At 34.3% G+C, this 25,650-nt stretch overlaps 1 protein-coding gene across 2 annotated transcripts in view; it reads right to left on the bottom strand.

Moving 5' to 3' along the window:
* mtrex (Mtr4 exosome RNA helicase) overlaps window positions 1-25,650 on the bottom strand; it is a 68,656-nt gene that overhangs the window by 15,232 nt on the left and 27,774 nt on the right. For both annotated transcript variants that reach the window (XR_012385868.1, NM_214768.1), the window contains 9 exon segments: window positions 22,677-22,787; window positions 19,897-19,998; window positions 17,542-17,667; window positions 14,775-14,925; window positions 14,005-14,177; window positions 13,835-13,903; window positions 11,440-11,565; window positions 8,843-8,953; window positions 6,726-6,914 (listed from right to left, as the gene is read on the bottom strand). Coding sequence is in view for 1 of the 2 variants with exons in the window: in NM_214768.1 (NP_999933.1) it covers window positions 6,726-6,914; window positions 8,843-8,953; window positions 11,440-11,565; window positions 13,835-13,903; window positions 14,005-14,177; window positions 14,775-14,925; window positions 17,542-17,667; window positions 19,897-19,998; window positions 22,677-22,787 (1,158 nt within the window). In the remaining variant the exon portion in view is untranslated.

Here is a 25,650-nt window from a genome sequence, read left to right as displayed (position 1 = left end):
ATAGAAACCAGCCTACTGAAGACAAAAAATCTTTTGCTTTTTCTTCCCCTTATGTTCGTTTGCATCCTACTTATGCCTCTCTGCAAATTTGTAGCATTCCGAGATTTAAGTGGCCTCTATGTTTACTCCCATATGACAGTCATGTATTGCTATTGTTCGCCAACAATATTTCATTGCTTGTGTATTTGTAACTTTTTTTTATCTCTAAAAGTAGTGTCTCAAAGCCTTTGTTTTATTTTTCATTTGTATTATTGGTATTATCACATTATTCAAGATAACAGCACTCAACTGTAATGAGATTAGAGTGGATTAAACAGCTGACCAAATTATTTGAAGGTAAACTAGTTAATATTATAATTAGCGTCCTTTCATTGAAGATATCAGATAGCTGGTATCAGTCTGGAGGGAAAGGTTAATGAAGTTGTTTGGCTACAGTGCAGTTGATTCACTCCTCAGCCCTAATGCCATTATCCACTTTACAGCTTATCTCAGATCCCTCAGACAGAGACTGAAAACAGGACATGGGAGAAGAGCTCAATTGTGTTCAAGCAAAAAGGGCAGGAATTTCTCACTCCTCCACACCGCATTCCAACCACGCACAATAAACTCTTCTGCATTTGCCACCCAATCATGATTAATTTTATAATGCTAATGTGTTTAAATGTCATGACCTATATTCAGTATATTCAGGACATGAGCTCAATGAACAATTGGGTCTCAATGTAAGCCAGAAAATACCAAGAGTATTTTTATTTTTTTTATTTATTTTTAATTGCTAAAAAATGACCAGACCACAGAAACTGATGAATAAAATTTTGCAAAAAAAAAAAAAAAAAAAAAAAAAAAGGCATAAATTATGCATTGTAAAATCTAATAGGTCAGGGTTTTCAATCTTTAGATGGCAATGTTTTAGAATTGAATAATATATTATTTAATAATATTACAATATAATATTTAAATTATCTTTACAAAAGTAAATTATATTAAATTGTTTTAGGGATGCTCGATATATATTAGCGGCCATATCGTTATCGGCCGTTAAATGTTATTTTTAAGATTATCGATTCGATGTCTAAATTAGGCCGATATCTTTAAGCCGATAAATTACGTAAATGTACAGACCTGCCTGTCTCGCGCACGCCGTGGGCGGAACATGTTTAGACCTGTCCAGTGCATTATAATGGATCTCTTCTCACATTGTTTGTTCCTTCAAAGTCCTTCCTTTCTTCATGTGGTGTTGCTGTGCGTTAATAACTCAGTAAGTAACCATGTTTCTTATCATTGTAGATATGTTTGATGTAGTGTATTTTGCTTTAAATCACCTCAGGAAAAAAATATTACATGTATAAACCTTTACTGCCCTGTCTCTTTGTTGTTTTCAGAGATAGCAGGGAAGATTCACTTATCACGCCGAATAATATTAGTTTTGGGGTTAACTACCTTCTCTTTTTGTTGCAGCTTGTAAATGAACGAGAACACATATAACTTGGTCCAAATTCTTTATAACTTTCCGTGTGGTACAACAAATCAGTCCCCAAAGAGGAAACATCAATGAAAATAGTCTCATTGCGAAAAAACCATACCTTTTATCTCTCTTCCTCTTCGCTTCACACACACACACACACACACACACACACCCACACCAAACTGCAGCCCCGTCCCTTAAAGAACCCGCCCATTTTACAACACGTGTAAACATAAGTCGTTTGCAATCTAATAGGAGTATTGGTTATTATCAATGCGTTGCTTGCCATGTGTTGTTGATGTAAGATTGTTTTCAGTTTGATCGAAATATTCATATTGATTATAACGAGCGCGCATGAGAGCCGTCACCGCACACCCACGCGTACGCACACAAACACTAGCACGTGGGAGAGGTGAATCCAGTCATAGGGGCTCTCAACTCGCCGCACATTCTGTCTTTATATTATGCACTGTGTTTGTCAAAGTCATGCTCAATGCAGGTTTTGTATCAAACTCTGACTGTGATGGCAACTCTGCACCTGCAGTTGATTTAAACTCACAGCGGTTTATCATAAACTTTTTATCGATCATTTTTCCCGCAATTGACAGCAAGAACGAACAAAGAAGCGTTGTCTGGTGGACAAGCACTGCAGTTACATGTGTTCAAAAGAATTTAAAACACCAAATACGATAAATCTGTGCCGGATTTTCTAAACATACTAAAACGTACTGTCTGTATTTAGCTGTTTACTTATACGATGGCTCTAAACTGTCAAAACACATCTAAAAAAAGGCTTTTTCAGAAATGACATATTTGTACATGTGTACATCATTGTAACATGTTTTATTCAAGATCATTTGAGCTGATTTCAGTCTTAGCTCTTTCATTTTCATCTTATTTAAAATATATTTAACTTGATTGTTGATCAAATCCCATTTCGTTTTTTAACCTATTATTTTTATTCAACAGTCAAGTTGCATCTATATAATCACCTTGCAATTTTGAAATAGCTTTTTTGCTTTGAGTATAGACTATTCAGTTTATAAGAGCAGCTCAATCTTTTATGAAGTTTGCTGTATAAAGATATAACATTTTGAAATATTTATAATTATCTTCCTATATATATATATATATATATATATATATATATATATATATATATATATATATAGGCCTCCAAGTCTGAAGAGTTATTGGTTATCGGTATCAGCCAAAAAAATCCATATTGGTGCATCCCTAATATGTATATAATCAATCAATCAATCAATCTATCTATCTATCTATCTATCTATCTATCTATCTATCTATCTATCTATCTATCTATCTATCTATCTATCTATCTATCTATCTATCTATCTATCTATCTATCTATCTATCTATCTATCTATCTATCTATCTATCTATCTATCTATCTATCTATCTGCACAACTAAATTGAAGTAAATCTCAGACTTATACTTAAAAAATCTTCAAAAATGTTTGTTGTACTATGCACAACAAAAAAATTTCACATTTGTATTACAAATAAAATGTAATTACACATTTTGTACTAGACTTCTCAAGCTGAAACTAAATAAAATAAGAAAGTAATAAAAAAAAGTTTTATTTGGTTAATAAAACATTCCCCATGATAATGCAGCATTATGATATCTGTGTAGATTAAAAAACTTTATAAAATAAATCTAACCAGCAGTCTAGTCAACAATCTGGTCTGCAAGGATATTCCAAGCCCCCATAACACATCTGACCATTTTATTCCAGATCACACAATCCAACCACAAAAATAACCAACGCACAAATGCCTGCAGGGAACAAATTAAAACAAAAACACTGATCCCCTTAATACCACAGCACAATACGAGCAACTATGTGGCCTTATGATCATCTATGATCCGATTTGAGCACCTATTCACCCTGAACTAAAGCCAGCTTCCCGCTTTTGTTTGGTTCTTGTGGACCTTCAAGATTTCAGTCGCAGGAAGTGAAACCCACCCTTTTCTAGTGCGTCAAACAATAGAGCTGTATTTCAGATAAACAGAGTGTTCATGAACACAGATGACATTTATATCAATCCATCGTGACATCTGTGCATTTACGCACATCCTACATGCAGATGTCATGAAAACCTCAATAATTATAAGTCAATAGCAATGGATGGAAAGTTTTACATGATTAACACTTCATGCATATGCTTTATATGGTAAATAAGTAATGAAAACAAAGCTGAAGGCTCATGCACATGGATGTTTAACCATTTCTGTTTAACCTTCTCTATGGAAATAATGTAAGTGAAATTAAACTCGCCATTAAATCCTATTACATCTAAAATTCCTAAAATTCCGGATAGACTGTTTTGTGCATTAGTGCACAACAAAAGTGGCAACATCATCAAAAGTTTTTGTCTTGTTTTTGAATGACGCTTTTATTTATTTGGTGTTTCCGCGATAATGTTCACACTCACATTGGCACCCTTTGTTTAGTCAGGAGGCATTTAACCTTGGCAATAGGCTCGAAAATCATCCTTGCGTGCCAGCTTTTTTGGTGTAGTTTTTCTTGCTGTGCACATCAGGTTTTTTTGTCGAGTAAAAGAGACATGACAAAAGCCTTTTTTCAAAAGATGTAATATATAAATCTTTAGCCCCTTTCACACATACAGACCTTTCCGGAAAATTGCTGGCAATTTTCCGGAAAGGTTGTATGTGTGAACAGGTCCTTTTTGAAAATACCGGAAAATTCGTTCTGGCTTCGTTTTTTCCGGAAAGAGAATTGGTAACAATACCGGCAATTTGCCGGAATGCTGCGCTGTGTGAATGCAGAAGGAAGATTGCCAGAATAAGCGCGTGCACGTCTAGAACGTGCTGACGTGAGACGTCTGCTTTAGCCAATCACAACAGTCAGACGCATTTACGTCCGCGCGGTTTATGAGAATAAAAGCCTTTGAATATTTTTCCAGACACATTTAGCTGCTAGAAGTTAGTCAGATCACGTTTATATGTTTTTCTTAATGCCAACTGTGTAAATAATCATCGATGAGATGCTTATGATAAGCCGTTGTTTGTTTACCTTCAAGCTTTGCGTGTGCCTGTGAAACAGCCTGTGAGCGCCTGCACACGCACATATTTTGAACATCTCGACATGCGAAAGTGATCCTGAGAAAGTTGTTCACAATATTGATCATCCACAGAGTTTGTAATTTAGTCAAATGTTTACAAATACAAGCTCAGCCGTTTAAAGCTCATTTGTGGTGAATGATGTCAGAATTTACCGGTATTTTCGAATGGATGTGTGAATGCTCTTTTCCGGAAAATTTCGGTAACGTCCTCGCCCGTGTGAACAGCGCTTTTTTGAATATACCGGTAAAGTCGTTCCGGATATTTTCCAGATATTTACCGGTATCACTGTGTGAAAGGGGCTTTTGTTGTGTTGAGAACCTATCTGTGAAGTTTCAGCTTATAATACCTTGCAGATCTTTACAGCCTGTCAAATTTGCCTCTATTTGGTTGTGAGCAAACAGTGTTTTTTGGTGTTACACTTTAAATGCAAATGAGCTCCAGAAGAGGGTTGAGACCTCACATGCTATTTGGACTAAAAAAGAAAAAAAGGTAAATCTTATGCAGCCCAAATGTCAGAAATGTTTAACCCTACAAGTTCAAACAACGTGACAATGACACTACTTGTAGACTGAATTAGGATCTTGAACAATTAGGTTGTGGTAGATTTACAAAGTTGTTAAGAAAAGTTGATTCTACTTCGCAACTAGTACATTTCTCAAAGCCAAAAATCTGACGGTGATCCGTCATTTTGACGGATTATGCTGAGGGTGATCTATTGTAACTTGTAGCTAACTGTAATTCTCACTCTTGTCCAGCTGATGGCGATTGCTCGTTTTGTCTCCTCTGTCACCGCTGCGTTCAGTTGCAAAAATGTCACAGCAGCTGAGTGTGAGAAGTTTCTTTAAACGGCCAAATAGTTGTGATATAGAAGTAGAAGTGATGCAGTGAATAGAAGTGATGCAGTGGACGATGAAGAACAAACAGACGAAAATACGATCCAACCAAGTGGCAGCTAGCAAGGAGGTCAGGTTTACTGTTTTTATATTGATGTTCTTGTGCACTACAAAATTATTTATTTATTTTTAATATTATTTGTTTCTTGCAATCAATAAACGTTTATTATTTATTATGTCCTTTGTTTGATTATTTTCGTTATCGTATATGTATGCTGTTCACATTTTGTTCAAAGGTTAAACGCAGTGCCTACACTTTGTGTTTATCAACTCAAATGGTTGTAATACCATGTATCAAGTACCAATGTAATAACAAAAGGTTTTATATGAAGGTATATGAAGACTGAGTCGCGCCAGCTCCGGGCCGCAGCACACATTACTCGCGGGCCGATTCTGGCTCGGATGCGGCAGCGTCGGCTTGCTTACAGCTGCCACATCTGGCCCGATTGGAGTCTCCGGCAGGCGAGAATCTAGCCGGAACTGACCCGAGTATATTTTGCTATCTGGGGTGCGTTGTGAGCACTACCGGACTCAGAGGGGTGCAGCCGTGCCCCTGGTACAGGCATGCTGTAGTATTTTTTCCTGATGAAACGAGTGCTTGCAGGATCGGGAAATCGAACATAGAGAGAATCCAGCAAACTTTCTGATCGCAGCCTTAGAAGTCGACTTTGAGGCAGAGACAGTCTCTCTTGATGCGTTTGATTAAGCAACGGGCAAGCACCCAGTTCAGGTCGACGCAGGAGGAAGATATGAGTTATGACAGATAGGAGTTTTTGTTCATTTGTCAAATAAATAAATGAAAAATTTAGTCTATATGCTAGTCATGCAAGTTTCATTATTATAACATAAATGAAAAAAAGCAATCAGAAAGTCTGCAAATTAAATAACGATCAATAATAAGTTATAACGGAAATTTCGAAAACCCTCTCCGTCAAAATGTTGGACAGAGAAAGTCTAACGCTTTCTCTGAGATAGATATATATATCATATATATCAAGACAGATGTATCTTTTGCCTTAAAAAGATAATACTAAATGTTGCGCTTAAAATAACCACAAGGAAAATTATTTTACTTTAACAGATTTCTTAAAAAATTTGATTAAATATAAAATTTTAAATCAAATACAATTTAAAATAAAATAAAAATTGAAAAAAAATAATATTAAATTAAATGAAAATTAAACTAAATAAAAAACAGCAATTGTAACAGGCCATAAAAAGAAGCTCTGTAGCCCTAATTCTCCAGTGAACTCACCAGCGCTTTCTTCTCACAGAGTTTGTAAACGGCCTCCAGGTTGGGGTCGCTGTGCAGCGGGTGCGTGTACATCCTGTGCTCGAATGCCTCCACCTTCTGGATGACCTTCTTCAGGGCGGGATCCTTGATTCCCATGTCATCTATGGGATCCAGCAACGGTATCCCATCTGGGAAACGTTTCTGCACCTCCTGAAAAAGAGAAACAAACCATGCTTTTATCTTTCAAATCTGTTGAATTATTATAATGGCCATCATTCGACACCTTCCAACAAGAAAAACAGCTGCAGATTAGCATTCGCAGCTAATTGAGATCAAATGGGTCGAATTTAAAAGGAGTGTGTCTTGGGAAGAGTTCAGGATTAACCAGATTAAGTTGTTTGTTATGCTTGGGATGGAATACTAGCTCATGTGCCCACACTTAGTGTAGTAGAATGTGAGGAGGTATGCGACCAAAGTAGTAGGGATACGGTTTAGTGTCATAAAAATTAAGTGGCATGTATAAACAATGTAAATAGTTCTCAAGTGAAAATGTCAATTACTTAATAAAATTATTAATGCAAGCAATGTGCCCAGAAAAATGAGCAGTACATGTAATGTCAAAAGATAAAAAAAATAAAGAATGCTAGTAGAACATCAAGACTCTGATTTTAACATACAAAACAGTTCATGGGCTGGCACCTGACTACATCTGTGACCTGGTAACTCTGGCCACTCCTACGCGTAGTCTTCAATCTTCATCCGGACTTTTGTTGTATCAGCCACGCTGTAAACTGAAGACTATGGGTGGTCGTGCTTTTTCGTACAGTGCCAAAAAGTTATGGAATGGCCAACCCATCAGCATCAGGAATGCCGTTTCTCTGGAATGTTTTAAGAAACTTCAAGACTCACCTTTTTACTGTTGCTTTTAACTTGGATTGATTCTTTTTTGTTGTTAATTTTATCATCCAATTGTATTGAATCAATCATATTTTATTGTGGTCTTTTTGTTTACTGTTTTTATTGTTCTGGTTTGTTTGCCTTATATGCCTGTTAGCGCTTTGGTTCTGAGAAAAGCACACTATAAATAAAATATATTATCATAAATTAAATGGGTAGTGACTTTAAAAGAATACTTCACACCTAAAATAAAAATGTATTCATTATTTACTCACCCACAACATTTATGAGTTTCTTTTCGGTTTTAAACAAAAAAAGATATTTTGAAGAATGTTGGAAACCCGTAAGCACTGACATCAATAGCAGAAAAACAAAACATTTGGAAGTCAATCTTCTTTTGTGTTCATTATAAGAAGAATTTAAACGGGTATGTGATAAGTGGAGTGAGTAAAAGAATCCTCATTTCTGGGTGAACCATCCCTTTACAAATAATATAGTGAGTAGTTTGCCAATAAAAATATAATTAGAGTGGGCAGTATAACAAATTATAACAGTAGTGAGTGTAGTATGCCAAGAAATCATAATTTGCATGAGTAGTATGCTAAAATTTAGATTAGTGGTGCTAGTATGCCATAAACAATTAAGCTAGTATGACATCAAAAATGTAGTTAGAGCAGTAAGGCATTTAAAAGGTAGATAAATAATAATGTGGCAGATAAATAAGCAAATTAAATGAAAATGACAAAACCAGATTAAATGTCATTATCTGCGATAAAATGTGAAATAATGTGAGAAGTAATCCCAAATAATGCTAAAGCTTGTCATAAAAAATAATGCGTAGAGCCATTGGTATGACAACGAATTTGTTATTTATATGACAAGTATTAAAAGAAACAATGAATGATATAAGCGCACTAAAATAAATACTTTATTTCAAGTATTTAAAAAAATGTTTTAAATATATAGCATAAAAATAATAAACTAAGAATATTTACAGTAGTTTGCTGTAAAAAAATTAATTTGTAGTTGGTATGCCACAAAAAAAATAAAAAGTTTAAATGATGTAAATAGTACACCATTAAAGTAAGAAATGCTAGTAAATAAAACACAATTAAATAGGAAATTATGAACAATGGTGTGAAGGATTAAATTATTATTAGTAGTGCTGTGATGCAATGAAAAGATGAGAAATAATGTGGGCAGTTTATGTAGTGTCTGTGTGTAGTAAATGTAGTGCTGACCTGTATGGATTTGAGCATGCTCTGCCGGTTATCATAGGGCCGCAGGTCTTTAGGGATGTAGAGGCGCACAGAACTAATAGAGGTGATGAGATGAAGAATCACAGGAACGACCTGAAGCACAAACACAACATTACCTCACAGCCTTATATGAGCAAAAGCAGAGGGTCAGTCTAAACACATTCAGCGGGACGCGCGGAGACATAAAGCAGAGTTTATGAGGAAGAAAAACAAGAGCCATCAGCTAAAGCCATTCAGCGGTGAAACCTCTGGAGCTCTGGCTAAATCACTTAACACTGGAGGAAATAGGTCAGAAGAGGAAAACCACCACACAAAGTCTGCATTGAGAAGTTTTTTCTAGAAAACATTGTTTCAAGAACATTTATATGCTACTATCAACCAGAAGAAACCTAGTCAAACCAGAAAAAGGGGAGATTAAGGATTTGATCAGGATTAAATTCATTCTGCCATAGCATTAATCTATATTTATATTGACTGAAATAACTTGATGCTGTCCCTGTTTGCTAAACTTCTGAAAATCATTTTAGATATTTTAAAGGATATAAATTAAAGTATGCAAATAATTAACTCAAGTTCCAAATTAAAAATGTTAACTGAATGCTCATGCACCATAATAATCACTCTGGTCAAATAATTATTGCTGCTCCGTTTTTCTTGCTTTCACTTTTGCATCTTGTAATATAATTTAAAACAGTGCAATAAAGGCAGCAACAACTTACAACTAAATTTGTTTTTAAGCACTATGAATAAATTATTTTCAATAAAATTATGCCCTTTAAATACAAGTTATAGTATATAGGTAAATGTATAACAAATATAAATACAAATATTGGAACTGAATAGCTTTTTTACCTAACGAAGATAAATACAATAATAAATAAATACTTAATAATAAATACAAAGCTACACAGAAATGCTGGTAACACTATATTACTCAGTGTTTCTACATATATTTGCATATGCCATATATTTGAATCATGTAGTAAATATACTAAATCAGGGCTCACCAAACTTGTTCCTGGAGAGCTGGTGTCCTACCCTAATCAAACACACCTGAACTAGCTAATCAAGGTCTTATTAGGTATAATTGAAACATCCAGGAGGGTGTGTTGAGGCAAGTTGGAGCTAAACCCTGCAGGGACAACGGCCCTCCAGGACCGAGATTGGTGACCCCTGCACTAAATTATGAATAATTACATGCCACTAATCTTAAACCAAACCAGTTCCTAGCTTTGATGAGTTTTAATCATTATCCTTTCTGGGGTGTGTTTCTGAAAACCATCGTTAGCTAACCAAGGTCGCAAGTTCGTCGTTACAAACGTAGTTCGTTGATTTGCCGTTTTCCAAATCCATTGTTCCAATGAGAATTCGCAAACTGCATCACAAACTTGTACACTTGCAACTACACCTCTAGAGCTGCAGTTAGAACCAGTTCCTAGTTGTGTTCTATTCCCTGTTATGTATAAAAATAATAATAAATAAACAATATCCCACTTAAGAATAATAATAATAATAATAATGATAATGATAATTATTATTATTAAGTAGGATTTTTTTCATTTCTTAATAAATAGCCTACATTAAATTTATATTTTGATGCAGTGAACGATTTATATGATTTATTTATAAGATTAGAATGTGTTAGCTTAGAAATTTTATATGGAATATTCTTAATAATACTTGTAAAGAAAACATACATTTGGTCCTATACATGTCGTTTACATTAATTAATTAATAAGAAAAATGAGTGCATGTTTTTACCAAAACTAATAAATGCATTTTCTTCAATGCATTCGTGTAAAACAATATCATTTGCACAAAAAAGTCTGTGTTTTTTTTCCCCTGAAGTTGTTAGTCCACCCCGTCTAAAAGTACCATTGCGAATGTTTTACGTTTTTACTAACAGTTCAACAATGGATCAGCTATGCACAAAGCAGCTATTGATTTGGGAAACTGGTCACTACATCGTCCATTTCCCAAACTAAGCATTATACTATTATAATCCAACCGCGTGTTATGCCGTTATTTGGAAAATGCATACCTGAATGACACTTATCTTGGCCTGTCTTATTTAATTTGATAAAACTTATGTAATCATTCAAAATTATTATATTTTCAAATGATCATATAAATGATAATATATATCAAATGATTCATAATTGACTAAAAGATGAAACATAGAATATTTTAGGAAGATGGCAAAGTAAAAAGATTTAAAAACCACGATTAAAGTTTTCTGTTTGTCAACAAATGATTCTTTAAGATATTTTTTGTATATAAACTAGATGACATTTTACAGGGTATCCCCTGTAAATCACGGTAAAGATGTAAATAAAAACATGGTTTATAATGGAGGAAAAATATGCATCTATATTAAGATTTTACTGCACTGTAAAGTACTCTTGGTGGTTTTCATGCAAGTTCAGACAGCATGTTTTATAGTCCTGGCCTCTGATCTCAGTCTAGTTTGGTGGTTTCCTGCACATGCCTGAGGCGAGTAATGTTTTTGCATAAAATCTAATCTGGTGTGGAGTTTCAGAGGCCTGTTCTCCATCAAACTCCCCATGTCGTTCTCTCACCTGCATCTCTCCCTTCTCTGCAGGGCCAGCGGGTCTGGCTGACTCCGTGGCGGCGTTCTTCACGCTGTCTTTACTGCAGTGAACCAGAACTTCCACCACAAACAGTGGATCAAGGTCACCGCCAGCCTACAGCAACACAAAGAGCAAACGTTACACTTCCTTCTGCATCACAATCAGAATTTAGCAATCACAATCTTGATTCTTAACGTGACATTGTGAACAAAAACATGCCATGTTAAAATTTGATTCAAGAGTTCAAACAGCCGGACATTAGGGGTGTAACGATACACTCAGCTCACGATACAATGTGTATCACGATATAATGTTCACGATTCGATATGTATCACGATATTTGGAATAAAAATTGAAAATTAAACTGAAATGCAAATTTTACCAAGTAAACTTTATGTATTTCTTTTGTTTCAACTTGTTAAACTAAACCTTTAAAAAATAAATTGAACAGGCCTGTCTCTGGATAATAAAACAATTTAAAAACTTCTTAAAAAATATCATTGAAATGACAGAGACAAAATCAAGGAACAATTTAAGTAAAGGTGCAAAAAAAATAAGCTTTCTATTCAATTGAATTTAACATTAAGAGCTTAAGGCTTTGCTTGGTCACTTGCGTTTTTTGTGTGTGCAAAAAAAAAAATCCACATTTCCAGGTAATCAGCAGTTCTATAAAATAATCCTGAACTTATGTGTATCTGTCTGAGAGGTTTTTATGGATGGCTGTCTTCATGTTGGGCATGATGAGTGACAGGGTGGCGGTCTTTTCATTACACAGGTCAGTCGTGGCTCTTTTCAGCAGTTTAGGCAGGTTTACTATTTCTTCGGCATGGCTGATGTCGGCGCTATCAAGTGTATCATGTTGACGTGCATTTTTGTGTACCTCTGTACTCAAAACGGTTAATGCTCGTCGTAATCATAACTCTAAAATGCGATATGATTGTTTAAATAACGTGTACGTTTTCGGTTTCATTTCCACTGCACTGATCACTCTGTTCCACAAACTGAATGTTGTTTACTACTTTATTGCCTGTTAGTCACAACCTGCAGGTTCTGTTCACTGAAGCAGACGCGCGTGTATGGCAAGCCGTTTTAGCATTTAAACCTTTGTTCTAACTATCCATAAATATATTTAATTCATATTTAATTAAATTCATTTGGAGATATCTCTAATTACAATTGTGACTAGTCAAAACTCATTTAGAGATATCTGCAAATATTTTTTTAATGGAAGTCAATGGAGAAATATGACTAGTCATAATATATTTGCAGATATCTCCAATCTGATTTCGTACTAGTACAATTGTAATTGCAGATATCTCTAATTGTCATTCTGACTAGTCGAATTATAATTATGACTAGTCAAAATATAATTAGAGATCTCTAAATATATTTATGGATAGTCAGAACAAAGGTTTAAATGCTAATACGGCTTGCCATACGCACGTGTCTATCATAGTCCGCCCTCTGTAGTAACAGCTCACGGTCAGCTCGCGTCATGTTTGATTTTGCGGCCGCCAATACATCATTATATGAAGACAGAATGATATTTTATGGTGAATTGTACCTTATAAATACAGTATGTGACTCTTTTAACACCATTAGGAGGATCCAACTGTTTTTACCTCCTAGAAAACCTACTACTTAAAGCGGTAGATCACCCAAAATATTTAAATTGTCAATTCATTCACCCTTCACTTGTTCAAATTAAGTTTCTTTCTTATGAGGGGAAAATAAATTATTCATTTTTGAGTGAAATATCACTTTAAAGCAAGATTGTGATTTTTTTTTAATAGACACTTTACTACCCAATAAAGCCTCAGCCTATGAATGAAAATGTATTACCGGAAGAGAAACAATGCAACTGATGCTTTTTCGCTGTGTGATGACAACATGGCAGATATATAGTACATCAGAATTTCATTCATTATGCTCACATTCATACTATGCAAAACACATTTCTAATAGGCATGAATTCTAAATTCAAAGTCAGTTATTTTGAATGCAACATAAGTCAAAAGCATGGCCACCAAGTAAACAGACTTCACTTGTTTTGGTAAAATAACAATTCAAAGCATTTACTACTGGCTTATAACCTGTCTATTATTATAGAAATTAACTGTTTATTAGCACTCATAAAGTAGGATCTTATTTTACATCCCTAATGGTACCCAATACATAAACCCAACTACTACCTAACTACTTATTAATAAACAGCTAATAATTAGTTTGTTGAACTAAAAGTTTGAGCTAAAGTTTGTTAATAATGTAAAATATAATTTAAAATATGGTGTAGCCATTTTTTTTATGAGATTTTAAATTTGATTCCTCAAAGTCTCTTATTATATATTTTTCATTTCAAGCAAAAGGGAGCTTTTGGCAGTACCTTGACATTTGACTTCTTTTGGAAATTGACGACTACACCCCAACCAAAATCCAGATCTTCTTTTTTTACCTTAATATAGAAGAAAAGAAAAAAAAATGTTTATTTGGAATATCCATAATCTCCACAACAATTTGCTGGCTTGATTAAGATGATATTTAGTGGAACTTTACCTTGACCAGTCTGCCTGGCTGTAAGAAGGGCAGGCAGTATCTGGGTTTGTGAATAAACTCCTCGATTTCTTTGCCCAATTTGGCCAACTGTTGGCGAATCTTGTAGTAGGTCACCACGCTCTCCTCCTTGGGGATTCGTATGGCGTTATATTCCTCCTCCAGCTTTTTCATCCCTGTTAGAATCACAGAATTACCAAATAAAACAAAAGCAAGAAAAACAACATCCAACTGTTTTTAAAGGCTGTGAAAAACCAATGACTTAAGTAATACTTCTAATGAACAAGCTAATACAAATTTAAAGGCACAGTTCAAACAAAAACTAAACATTCAGACTTAATTACATTTATGTTTTTTCTGTTTAACGCTAAAGATTTTTTTTTTAAGTTGGAAACCTGTAGCCATTAATGTCAATGCTAGGAAAGAGAATACTATGGAAGTCAATGGCTATTTGTTTCCTAAACTCTTCAAAATATATATGTGTGTGCTTAAAAGAAGAAAGAAGCTCATATAGGATTGAAAAAACAATGGAGAACGAGTAAATAATAACAGGACTTTCAACGAATTCTTCTTTAATTATAAATATGTCTTAAGAATCATTACAGTGAGCCTATATTAAATGTTTATATTGTCATTATTTCAGATATTTCAAGTTGATCGGTGTAGCCCAGTACCTGCATGATTTGTCATATCTATTAACAGAAATCAGCACAGCTACAATTTCCCACTAAAAGTATGCATTTTATAAGTATGCAACTAATAACAGTTCTTACTATCCACAACGCCAGGCACGGCTCTGTAGTGCTGGAACTGGTAAAAGGATTTCTCCAGCATGTACTCTGGGTTGATCTCCTCCACACGCAGCAGATTGAGCACCATGTTGTAGGTCAGGTGAAACGCACTGTTCAGAGGATCTGCTGAACCCTAAAAAAAGAAAAGAGGCTCCTGAATAAATCATAAATATGAAATCAACCCAACATAATGCAGTGTCGCTCACTGGATGAGAGAAAGACATGAGGTCAGATCAGTTTACAGTTTAACAGTCACAGCCATTCACACAGAACACATTCAAGAGATAATTCAATCAAAAAATGAACATTTGCGGTTACTTTATGCACCTTCAGACCATCAAAAATGTAAGTGATGTCTTTGCTTTAGCAGAACATAAAAAAAAAGATTTTAGCTGAAACTGTGGGCTTTTACGATTCATAAAATGCAAGTCTATCAGCATTTCTAAAGTCAGATAAGCACAAATATGCCAAAAAATATTAATATCCATGCCTTCTAATAACAGAGTCAGCTCATGTGAGTTTATACCAACTTTAGACTATCAAGAACCTAATGTTATAAATAATGTACTTTCCTTCACAGACTGATCATTTCAATTCATAAGACCTCAGTGTATCATCAAGAGCCATTAAACGGTAGGTTCATCCAAAAATGAATATTTTATTAATAATTACTCACCCTTATGTCATTTACAACCAGTAAGACCTTCGTTCATCTTCGAAAAACAAACTAGGGGCCCTATCATACACCCGTCGCAGTGTGGCGCAAGGCATGACGCAGTAGTCTTTTGGTAGTTTCAGCTTGGCGCAAGAGTCGTTTTGAGGTGTTGCGCTACGCTGTTTAAATAGCAAATGCATTAGCGCTCATTTGTGCGCTCATAGGCATTCTGGTCTAAAAAGGAAGGCGTTCTGAGGCGGACCGCTGGCGCGTTGCTATTTTGAGAAACTATAATAGATTTTTCATTAGACCAAAACTAACCCGGTCTAAACTCCGGTCTAACCCGGTCTAAACTTGCGTCTCGCTTACGCACTGCTTAATACGCACAAGAGAGCAATAGACAAATATCTTTACATATTAAAAAAATGTAAATATTAAGGATATATATAGGATATATTAAGAATAGATATAGAATATAAATATAAAGGATTAAAATATTACAAAACATATTATTTTCTAGCCTATATAAATATGAAAAACCACTGCTTTTATGTCTTCTTCATCTCGGGAGGCTTTTTCAGTTCATTCATAACAATTTGCTTTTGTATAATGTTATTATTATTAGCAGTATTATTTATTATATCCATATTTATATTCATTTTATTAAAAACAAGCTTAGATTTGCCCACCTGTCAGGTTTTAGACCATATGGGGCAAAGCATGTGTTTTAGGATATAACTAAAACACTATTCATTTATTCGTTTGCTGGAAATTAGAACTGAATTTAGAAATAGTTTTGAAACAAATATTTGCGCTTAACGAACAAAAGTATTTATTTATAGACTAATTGATGTCTGTGCGTAAAGGTTTCCCTATCCAAGAGCGAAAGTGAAAGTGATCCATTATCTCTCATTCTCATGCAGTAGATGCTCTGTTTAACAGTTTTCTGTTAATAAACTGTTAACTGTTTGCTTGTGAAATGCTAATTTTTTCCACTTAGACTTACTTTACGTCCTGTAAATAGCGAATGGGCTCTTGGCGCGACGCAGCTGACTCTTAAAGGGAATGGGAGATGAGATTCTAATTGGTTTATTCTCAAAACACACCTATAACTCATTAAGAAAATAAACTCAACCCTTTTAGACCATGCGCCGAAGCGCAAGGCAGATTTCCGTCTTTAAATTAGCAAAAACGCATCCTGACACACCCTGAAAGCGTTTGCGCCCTGCGTTTTGTGCATAGATCGTCAAAATAGAGCCCTAAGATTATGTTACAAATAACATCACAAAGAAATATCTTCCTTTGTGTTCTAACAGGTTTGGAATGAAATGAAAGTAATTAAACGACTTAATTTTCACTTTAATTGTTTTGCCTGTGTGGGTTTTTGACTCAACCATTAACTTGCATTTTACAAATCACCAATAAAAATTATTTCAGTAATAAAACTCTTTAATGCTCCGCTGAAGAAAAAAACGCATCTTCGATGACCTGAGAGTGAGTAAATATACAGCAAATTCTCATCTTTGAGAGGAGTCTTTTTATAACAAAACAAAAAAACTACTGACCACACAAACCGTGAGAAAGCCCCATGACTACCCCCATGTTAATCAACCGATTTTGCAACTCAGACCCAGAGGAGAAAAATGAGAAGCCACTACTAGCGTGCCAGTAGAGTCATTGACATCGCTTTCCCAGTATTCTTCTGGAAGCTTTACAGAAGAGCCATAATGGATGCAGGCAAATGCATTGAGCAAGACTATAATGGACCCCAAGCAGGGATGGGATGTGGCAATGCAAGCCTCACTGGGGCGGGCCGGGGGTTGGGGGGGCTGAGCAGGAGCCTGGAGAGACCAATTCTGGCAGGCATTCCTGAAGGACCAGGAGAGCTTATGGACTTCATGTTAAAGAGTGTATTAATCAAACTGTGGGTGCCAAGGCTTAAAGGGGGATAAAGGGTTTTAGGATCAGAGGGTTTGTGCGTCAGTATGTTGGCTGGCACCTGAACAAATACCCAAACAAATCGGGAAGAGAGCTGAAAAAGAGAGCAATTTACCCAAAACATATTATTATTGACAAGCATTTTAAGTGTGTTACCTTCAGTAATTGTTTGCCGACTGCAGGGCTCATCTTCTCATCAACCATGAATATGACGATTCCCCTTTCGTCCATTCCTCTTCTGCCGGCACGTCCTGACATCTGGATATACTCTCCAGAGGAGATCTAATGTGGGGGGTGGAAAAACAATGGATTTATAACAATCACTGCAGTTGGCAACTACACAAGATTGGCAATTTAATAGAAAAAAAACCCTGCTAAAAACTTATTTTAGAACTTGCAATATTTTGACATGGAAAAGATTTTTTTAAATTATATAAATATATATTTATAAATATGTATGTATGTATATATATAAATATGTATGTATGTGTGTGTGTGTGTGTGTGTGTGTGTGTGTGTGTGTGTGTGTGTGTGTGTGTGTATATATATATATATATATATATATATATATATATATATATATATATATATATATATATATATATATATATATATATATATATATATATATATATATATATATATATATATATTATTTTATTTTTTTTAAGAGAAAACACATCCAGGTCATTTTGGATCCAAGGATGTATGAAGCAGCGTAATGTTCAAAATACTAGTAAATTTACCTCTGAAGATAAAAAATGAAATACTTTTATAAAAAACAACTTTTTTTAAATATTTCTTCCTCTCAATTTGAAAAAATATATTTTATGCATTTTAAAATGCAATTTATTTATAATGTAAAAGCAGATAAACATTATTTCAGTGTCCATACCAAAATCATTAAAAAAGTTATCTCTTCTTACATTTTTTGTGGGGAAATAAAATAGTTGACTATTATCTTCACTAATTTATATTAAAAACATCTGTCCATCCATCCATGTGAAAATCTCTTTTCCTGAAACTAAAATTATTTGTATTGATGCATTCACTACTTTTTAACGGTTGAATAAGTGCATGATCCGGGTAAATAATTTAATTATTATTATTTTTTTTAATAAAAACATTGCAGTGTGAATGCACTTTTTACACTATTCATACTACAAAACAGAACATTGCATAAGTATGCAATTTTGGAAGTACCTTTAATGATATCACATAGTGGCCCAAATCTAGCCTATGGAAATTCAAAACGGTTGAAGGTTGGGAGAGCAAAACATTGCAATTTTTTAGAGGGGGAAATAAAATAGCGGTTTAATATTTTTACTAATATGTATTAAAAACATCTTTTTCTGAAACTGATTTTTTTTGTATTCAAGCATTCACATTTTCATCTTAGACCCAATACCACTTCTGTTTTTTTTTAAACACAAAAACAACATTAACATTATACCAACCAGACAATGTAAATAGCTCATTCCCAGCCACTAGACTTTTCTGATAGGGTATTCCAGTGTCAGAGTGACAGATCTGAAAGTATGTTGTGGAACCACTATACAGGAGTTATGATTATAGATTTAAAAAAAAAAAAAAAGTAATTTTTTTTTTTTAAACTTTTTTAAAAAGCATGACGGTAAAACATGACATCGGTAAAACACCCCTTGGTTTCAAGAGTGGTCCTGGAAAATCTCAGATTCATGGGCTATCTAGGCCTTCTCTTTAACCCTATAGCTTCAAGCTAAAGATAATTGGGACACCCCTACCTTTTAACGTGAACATTCAATATGAGGGGTAGGGGTAAAAGGTAGAATTGGAATTGGGTCAAGTAAACTCCAAATTTTTTAAACCTTTGCCCTATATCTCTTTTCATTGATCTTCATGTTTTCCACTGATAAGCAACCAATGAATTCTGTTGACATTCACAACAATGGTAAACACCACCACAACACAGATCTGGCTTAGAGGAAACATCTGAAATTGCCCAAATGATAAGGTTTTCCATCTGAACACTTCTTACTGGAGCAGCTCTGATTACTCACAATCTGGCAGCAGCCACAAACAATGCAACATATCAGCCCATCAGCACTGCAAATATTGTTTTTGCCCGATAACCACTTCTAGCATTCCTACTCTATCCTGCAGCAGCCCACCATCGACCCTAGATACGTTTAATATTCTATTAACTGCTAAAAGTCCCAGAGAGGAGCTCGATGCCTGCGATCGCTTAGCCAAAACCTTGAGTGCGCATATTCTGGCAGACTCATGGATACCAGATGTTCCTCACAAAACGTTTTCGATGGCAGCTCCCATCGCTCTATGCTGAAGCGAAAGCCAAGAGCCTCTTTTATTCACAACAGCTTGAGTCATTGCTTCACACTCACGCAAAACAATACGTGGCAGTTTGGACGGTGCTGTTGCTCGACCTCGTGTCCTCTCTGCGCGATGGAGGATGGAGAAATGCATTTGGAAAAGTGATTTGTGATTGTGAGGAGGATGATGCTTGTGATTTACCCAGCGGAAGTCTTTGCCGTCGAATTTTCGAGCACTGGTGAAGAGAACGGTTCGCGCAGGCATGTTGATCCCCATGGCAAATGTTTCTGTAGCGAATAAGGCCTAGAGACAGGCAGAGAGAGGATACATCAAACCATTAATCACAGACGTAAATGAGATATCAACATTTTGAAAAAGATTACAGCGAGTTGCTAGTTAAAATCAACAAAAAGTGACATCACTTATTAAAATGTGTGAAAAAAAAAACAAAAAAAACATGCCTTGCGAGTGTTAGAGGATTGATTGTGTGATGAAGATGATAGATTAGACAATCATTTAGAGAAGATAGATCACTATCATTCAAGTTATGAAAGCAAAAAATACCCTTGGATGAGATTTGAGTTGCATAATAACAAACAACCAAGCATTGAAGTAAACAATTATTTACAAATCTGACAAAAGGCAAAGGTAAAAGACTGCATTAACAAGAAAAGGAAGGACTAATGTAACTTAAAGCAACGTGAATGACAATTTAAATACTCCACTTCTGAACTACTGATTTATGAATTAATTGCTTTTTCCCCCTCTATCAATGCTGAATTAATGATAATTGTTTATTCTATTTTAGTATCGTTTAGATCAGAAGTGGGCAAACTACGGCCTGCGGGCCATATGCGGCCCGCTAAACAGTTTCGTCCAGCCCGCGAGGGAGTTTTTAAAATGCTGCTTGTGAGTAACGGTTTGATTTCAGAATTAGTAAATTAATGATGCAATACAAGTGAATGCCATTTGATGGCAGTATTGCACGCAGTACAGTAAGCGCAACCAGTAGAAATAGAACACACTCTCAGATATTAAAATGCACTCGACTGTTAATGGCTGAAAATAAGTCAGGCAAAAAAAAATTGACTCTGAATGTCATGTGTTCAAGGAAGAATGGACAACAAGATACTTCTTCACCAGTATAGTACAAAACGCGGTAGGTCTAATATGCCTAGAAAGTATTGCTATTTTTAAAGACTACAATGTCATTTTAATGTCAATAGGCAACAACTGAATCAGCTAGGTATTTTGCGAGAGTGATGCTGTTGATATTAATATAACTTTATTTTCAGGCTCATTGTTCACATTAACACACTTATAATAACTTGACTTGGAATAACAAAGACTAAGATTTTTCCATTTTATCTAATAGTTTTATAAAGATTAATATGAGCATATTAATACAAGCTCAAATGAGATTGTTGTGAATTTGACTTGAATTATGTAATAATTGCTTATTTTTAATGTTTGAATGAGATTTATTTCTATCAAACAAAATCTTTTTCTATTCTCCACTGTAAAAATGATTACATTAATATTATTATTATTATATTTTATAAGAGATTATTTTATTGTTTTATGATGATTGATAAGTGATGTTAAATACTTTTAAAATTGACTCAATAATAACTATTTAAAAAAAATCTCTTTTGTGTTAATGTGACCTGTTTCTGTCTGATATTACATGTTCCATACATACTGCCTCTATAAATTCTAAAAAGTTTTTTTTTTTTTTAAGGATTTGACATGTGGCCCTTGACTTGGTTTACAAAACATGATGTTGCCCTCGGGTCTGAAAAGTTTGCCCACCACTGGTTTAGATATAGTAATGAGTCATGAGAGTGTAGCATATACAAGAAACTCCAGACGCACCTGACCACTGTTACAGTGATTGAGTCAATTCTTTGCCTAAACGCTTTTTTTTTTTTAGTTTTTTAGAATTAGCCATGTTAATAAAGGCTTTTTAATATTTTTTCCACATTTTGACTGCCTTGACTGATTTTTGCTGTTTGTTTTGCATCTGTTTGAAATGATAAAAAAAGTTAAAAGGTATGCAAATTATGGAATCTAAACATTCGGACTACAAGCTTACTTGATGGGATTTACATGGCATGCCAAATTGCACACTATATATACTTAATCAACATTATAGTATATGAATCTAGTGTCGTTATAAATAAGACTAACATTTTTTAGTGACCAAAGATTTAAACTGTTTTCCCAGATAAAGTTTTAGCTTTTTTTCAAAGTTTTGGCATTTATTAGTGAAAGAAAATGACCTAATTACCAAATAGTACCATAGTACTGCCATGAGTATATCCGCAATCCCCATAAAAACATCCAGTATTGACCTATAGCTCCGCCCTTTCCGCTACGTGAGCAAACCTGCGGCCATTGAGTGAGGGAAGTGTCCAACATTCCACTTACTTTTAATGATTGAACAAATGCATCATACAGGTATTTAAAGTGCACATAATATTTTATAATAAAACAAAATATTTAAATGGGAACACATTATTTATACTACAAAATGGCATAGAACAGTGTACAAGCATGCAATCTGGGAAGCACATTACATGATATCACCAAGTGGTCCACATTGAGCCTACGGAAATTCAAATGGTTGAGGGTTGGAAAAAGCAAAACAGTAGATAAAGTAATAACCAAAATACACTGGGAAAGCTAACCAATACCAGCTCATTTATTTTCAGAAGGCGGGTCTTCATCAAAACCCAGAATTAATCGGGCTGTTAGGACCAGACTGAGGAGAAAAGATAATACTTAAAAAAATGAATGTGTTTTTTGAACCACCAAGAAAGAGAGCATATTCTAGTATGCCTCTATCAAGACTTTGTAAAACAGAATAATTGGACACCTTTTTAAAATGATTTTCCCTATAATTAAGACAATAAACGGAGTTTGAACAAGTTAGACTTCAATTCTATGAAGACTAATGTGGGCAGCTAAAGGTCTCTCACCTTCAGCAGCCCCTCAGAAAAGAGGATCTCAATGGTCTCCTTCAGGATGGGCAAGAGGCCACCATGATGAATGCCTATTCCTCTCTTGAGCAGCGGCAACACATGCTCCACCTGTTGAGAAACCATCCCAATTAAACACACACTCGTCCAGGTCACGCTCTCACAGGCTATTACTGCGCTTAAACACCGCTCAGGCAGATTAGCATTGTGTAGTTAATCAAGACCAGCTTGAAGGCCTTTTAACACCAAGGGAGAATTTTCCAAGGCATCAACAACATTTTTTTGCACAAATAACAAGCTAATCTCCTCCATAGAGAAAGCGTGATGGGGTAAACGTGATAGCAGCTGTGTTTTCTTTTTGCAACCCAATGCACTTTTTTGTAGGGTAAAAATGCAACCTGGAAATTCTACTACGTTTCTCCTTTTCTGTTCAAACTAAGAACTTTTATTTTATAGAACCTCGATTTCTTTTTTTTATCTTCCCCAAACAACAAAAATTTAAGAATTGTTCTATACCCGCTAGTTCAAAAATTGCATTCTATAAAGATTTTTTAAAAATTATTTATTCATTTATATTATATGTATTTTTTTTTTATATTTTAGGTAATAAAGTATGCTTTGAATTTTTTTTCTCAATTTGTTTTCAAATTCTCAATTATTTAAATATATAGAAGATCAATGTGAGTAGACATTTATGGATTTCTAAGTATTTTTTTATTACAATGTTTAAGTTTTTATATTAATGGTATACAGGGATAAGCCCAGCAAATTAGGGCTACAACTATTATTATTATAATTATTATTATTATTACCACCATTATAGTTATTAACATTTTAATTCAATGTTTGATTATACCTATGAATAAACACTAAAGCCATTCATAATAATAATTTGTTTTTATATTTTATTTTAAAATAGTAAGCATTTAATAATAAAATATGTTTATTAGTAATAACTAGAGGCAGACAGATTCAGAGGCATTTTTGCCATTTCTGCGCAGAATTTTTGTATGAAAAAAAAAAGAAAAAAAATTCTACATAATTATGTGGAATGATTTTGGGAGTATCATAACTAAAAACTTAATATATAAAATCACACCATTTTAACTTTTATTTAACGTTTACAATGCAAATACAATTAGATCCACTTATTTGGTAAAAGCAAGACTCTTATAGAATATATCTACTAAAAGACAGAAATAAATTATTGTGAATAAATTATATAATATAATTTCATTATTAATGAAATTTATTTAAAAACTGAATAAGTATAAATTTACACATGTAAATAAATAAACTAAATGATGGGCTAAAAATCTGTGGATTTCTGCAAGCGCAGATTCTGTGAGGGCCTAATAATAACTTAAAATTAATATTATGATTAGGGCCAGACAGAATCTGCAGACATTATTTGCTATTTCTGCAGAGAATTTTGTAAACATCTGCAAATGTATGCAGAAATTACTAATCATAAGAAAAAACCAAAATCTTAACATATGAAATAAAAAAAAGAATAGCTTTATAACTTATTTAATGTCTACAATGCAAATCCACTTATTTAGTAAACAAAGCAAGTCTCTCATATAATGCGTATATCCACTAAAAGACAGAACATATTTTTACAGACTGTATTGTAAAATAAAATGAACACTTTTATATTAGTCAATATTACTGAAATTAATTTAACAACTGAATAATTAAAAATTTATACACATCTAAACAAGTAAATAAATACTCAATGATGGGCTCAATAGACTCAATGATAGGCCAAAAATCTGGATTTCTGCGTGCGCAGATTCCTTAAGATTATTAATAAGGTACTTCAAAATATATAAATATTTATGTATCATTATTTTATTATTGTTAACCAATTTATAACACAATTATGTGATACTAACCAAAATCAATAATCGTTGTGTCAAAGATGTTAAAATATATGCAAATAAAAATGTGGGTCAACAGCATCATGAGCTCAGGATGCTTTTGAGAAATATGTAATTGAGAATCAAACAGGAAGGAGTCAAGCTAAAGGATGGTCCATTCCTGATAAAGACAACATTTACACGAAGAGCATATCTGAACACGTCATATAATCAGACATTCTGATAGAGGATCAGTTTATCTTTACAAACAGAGCAGCATTTCTACTTGATGAACATGAGCCAAACTCTGCTCTCCTGCAATGTGGAAATGGATGAAAGCATTGTTAGATGTAAAAGGGAATGTAGGGGATAAAGTGGAGGATGTGGAGATTGGTGAACAGGAGGGCCCAATGAGAGACAGACTGGAAAGTTTTATGGGGATCTTGAAACCATTTCGGGAATTGCTAATACACCCAGTCAACCTCAAACAAGTTTTACATGTAAGAGCGTAACTTTGCTGTGGTTTTAGTGACACATTAATAACAAAAATACCAGCTTAGTGAGTTTTAGGGAGTAAAATAATGTAAATTCGAATATTCACAGTAGCAGACTTTGGTATGTTTGTCTCAAAACAGAATAGGTCTCTACTTTCTCTTGAAAATACTGTCACATTCCTTACCATCACGCATATGGAACGGATCTTCATGATAGTTTAATATAAATGTTTAGCTTGTTTTGAATATTTAAAATGTTTCTCCAATTATTATGCAGTGGTATCACACACCACATGAGCAACAAAGCTGAAGGGAACTCATTTAATGCTTAATAAATATTAAAGTGTTTGTTCACACAGAAATGATTATTGTTCCATACATCTAAGACTTTATTTATCCTTGGAACACAAATCTGCTCCTACATTTACAGTCCATGTTAACTCCGAAATCCAGAAGGGTTGAGAAAACAATTTCAAGAATTCCCACTTAGATATGCTTGTCACTTATAGCAGGTTTGGCATGCTGTCCCAGGAGAGAGCTCCGAGCTCGGAGATATTTGAGCCCAGGGGTCCCGCCCGGTCTAGAAGCATATCAGGAGAACCAAGATCAGGTAGGTCT

The sequence above is a fragment of the Danio rerio genome, chromosome 10 (genome assembly GCF_049306965.1).
Source record: "Danio rerio strain Tuebingen ecotype United States chromosome 10, GRCz12tu, whole genome shotgun sequence".
NCBI lineage: Eukaryota > Metazoa > Chordata > Actinopteri > Cypriniformes > Danionidae > Danio > Danio rerio.
Note: the sequence above shows the minus strand (reverse complement) of the source record. Positions and strands in the feature narration are given on the sequence as shown.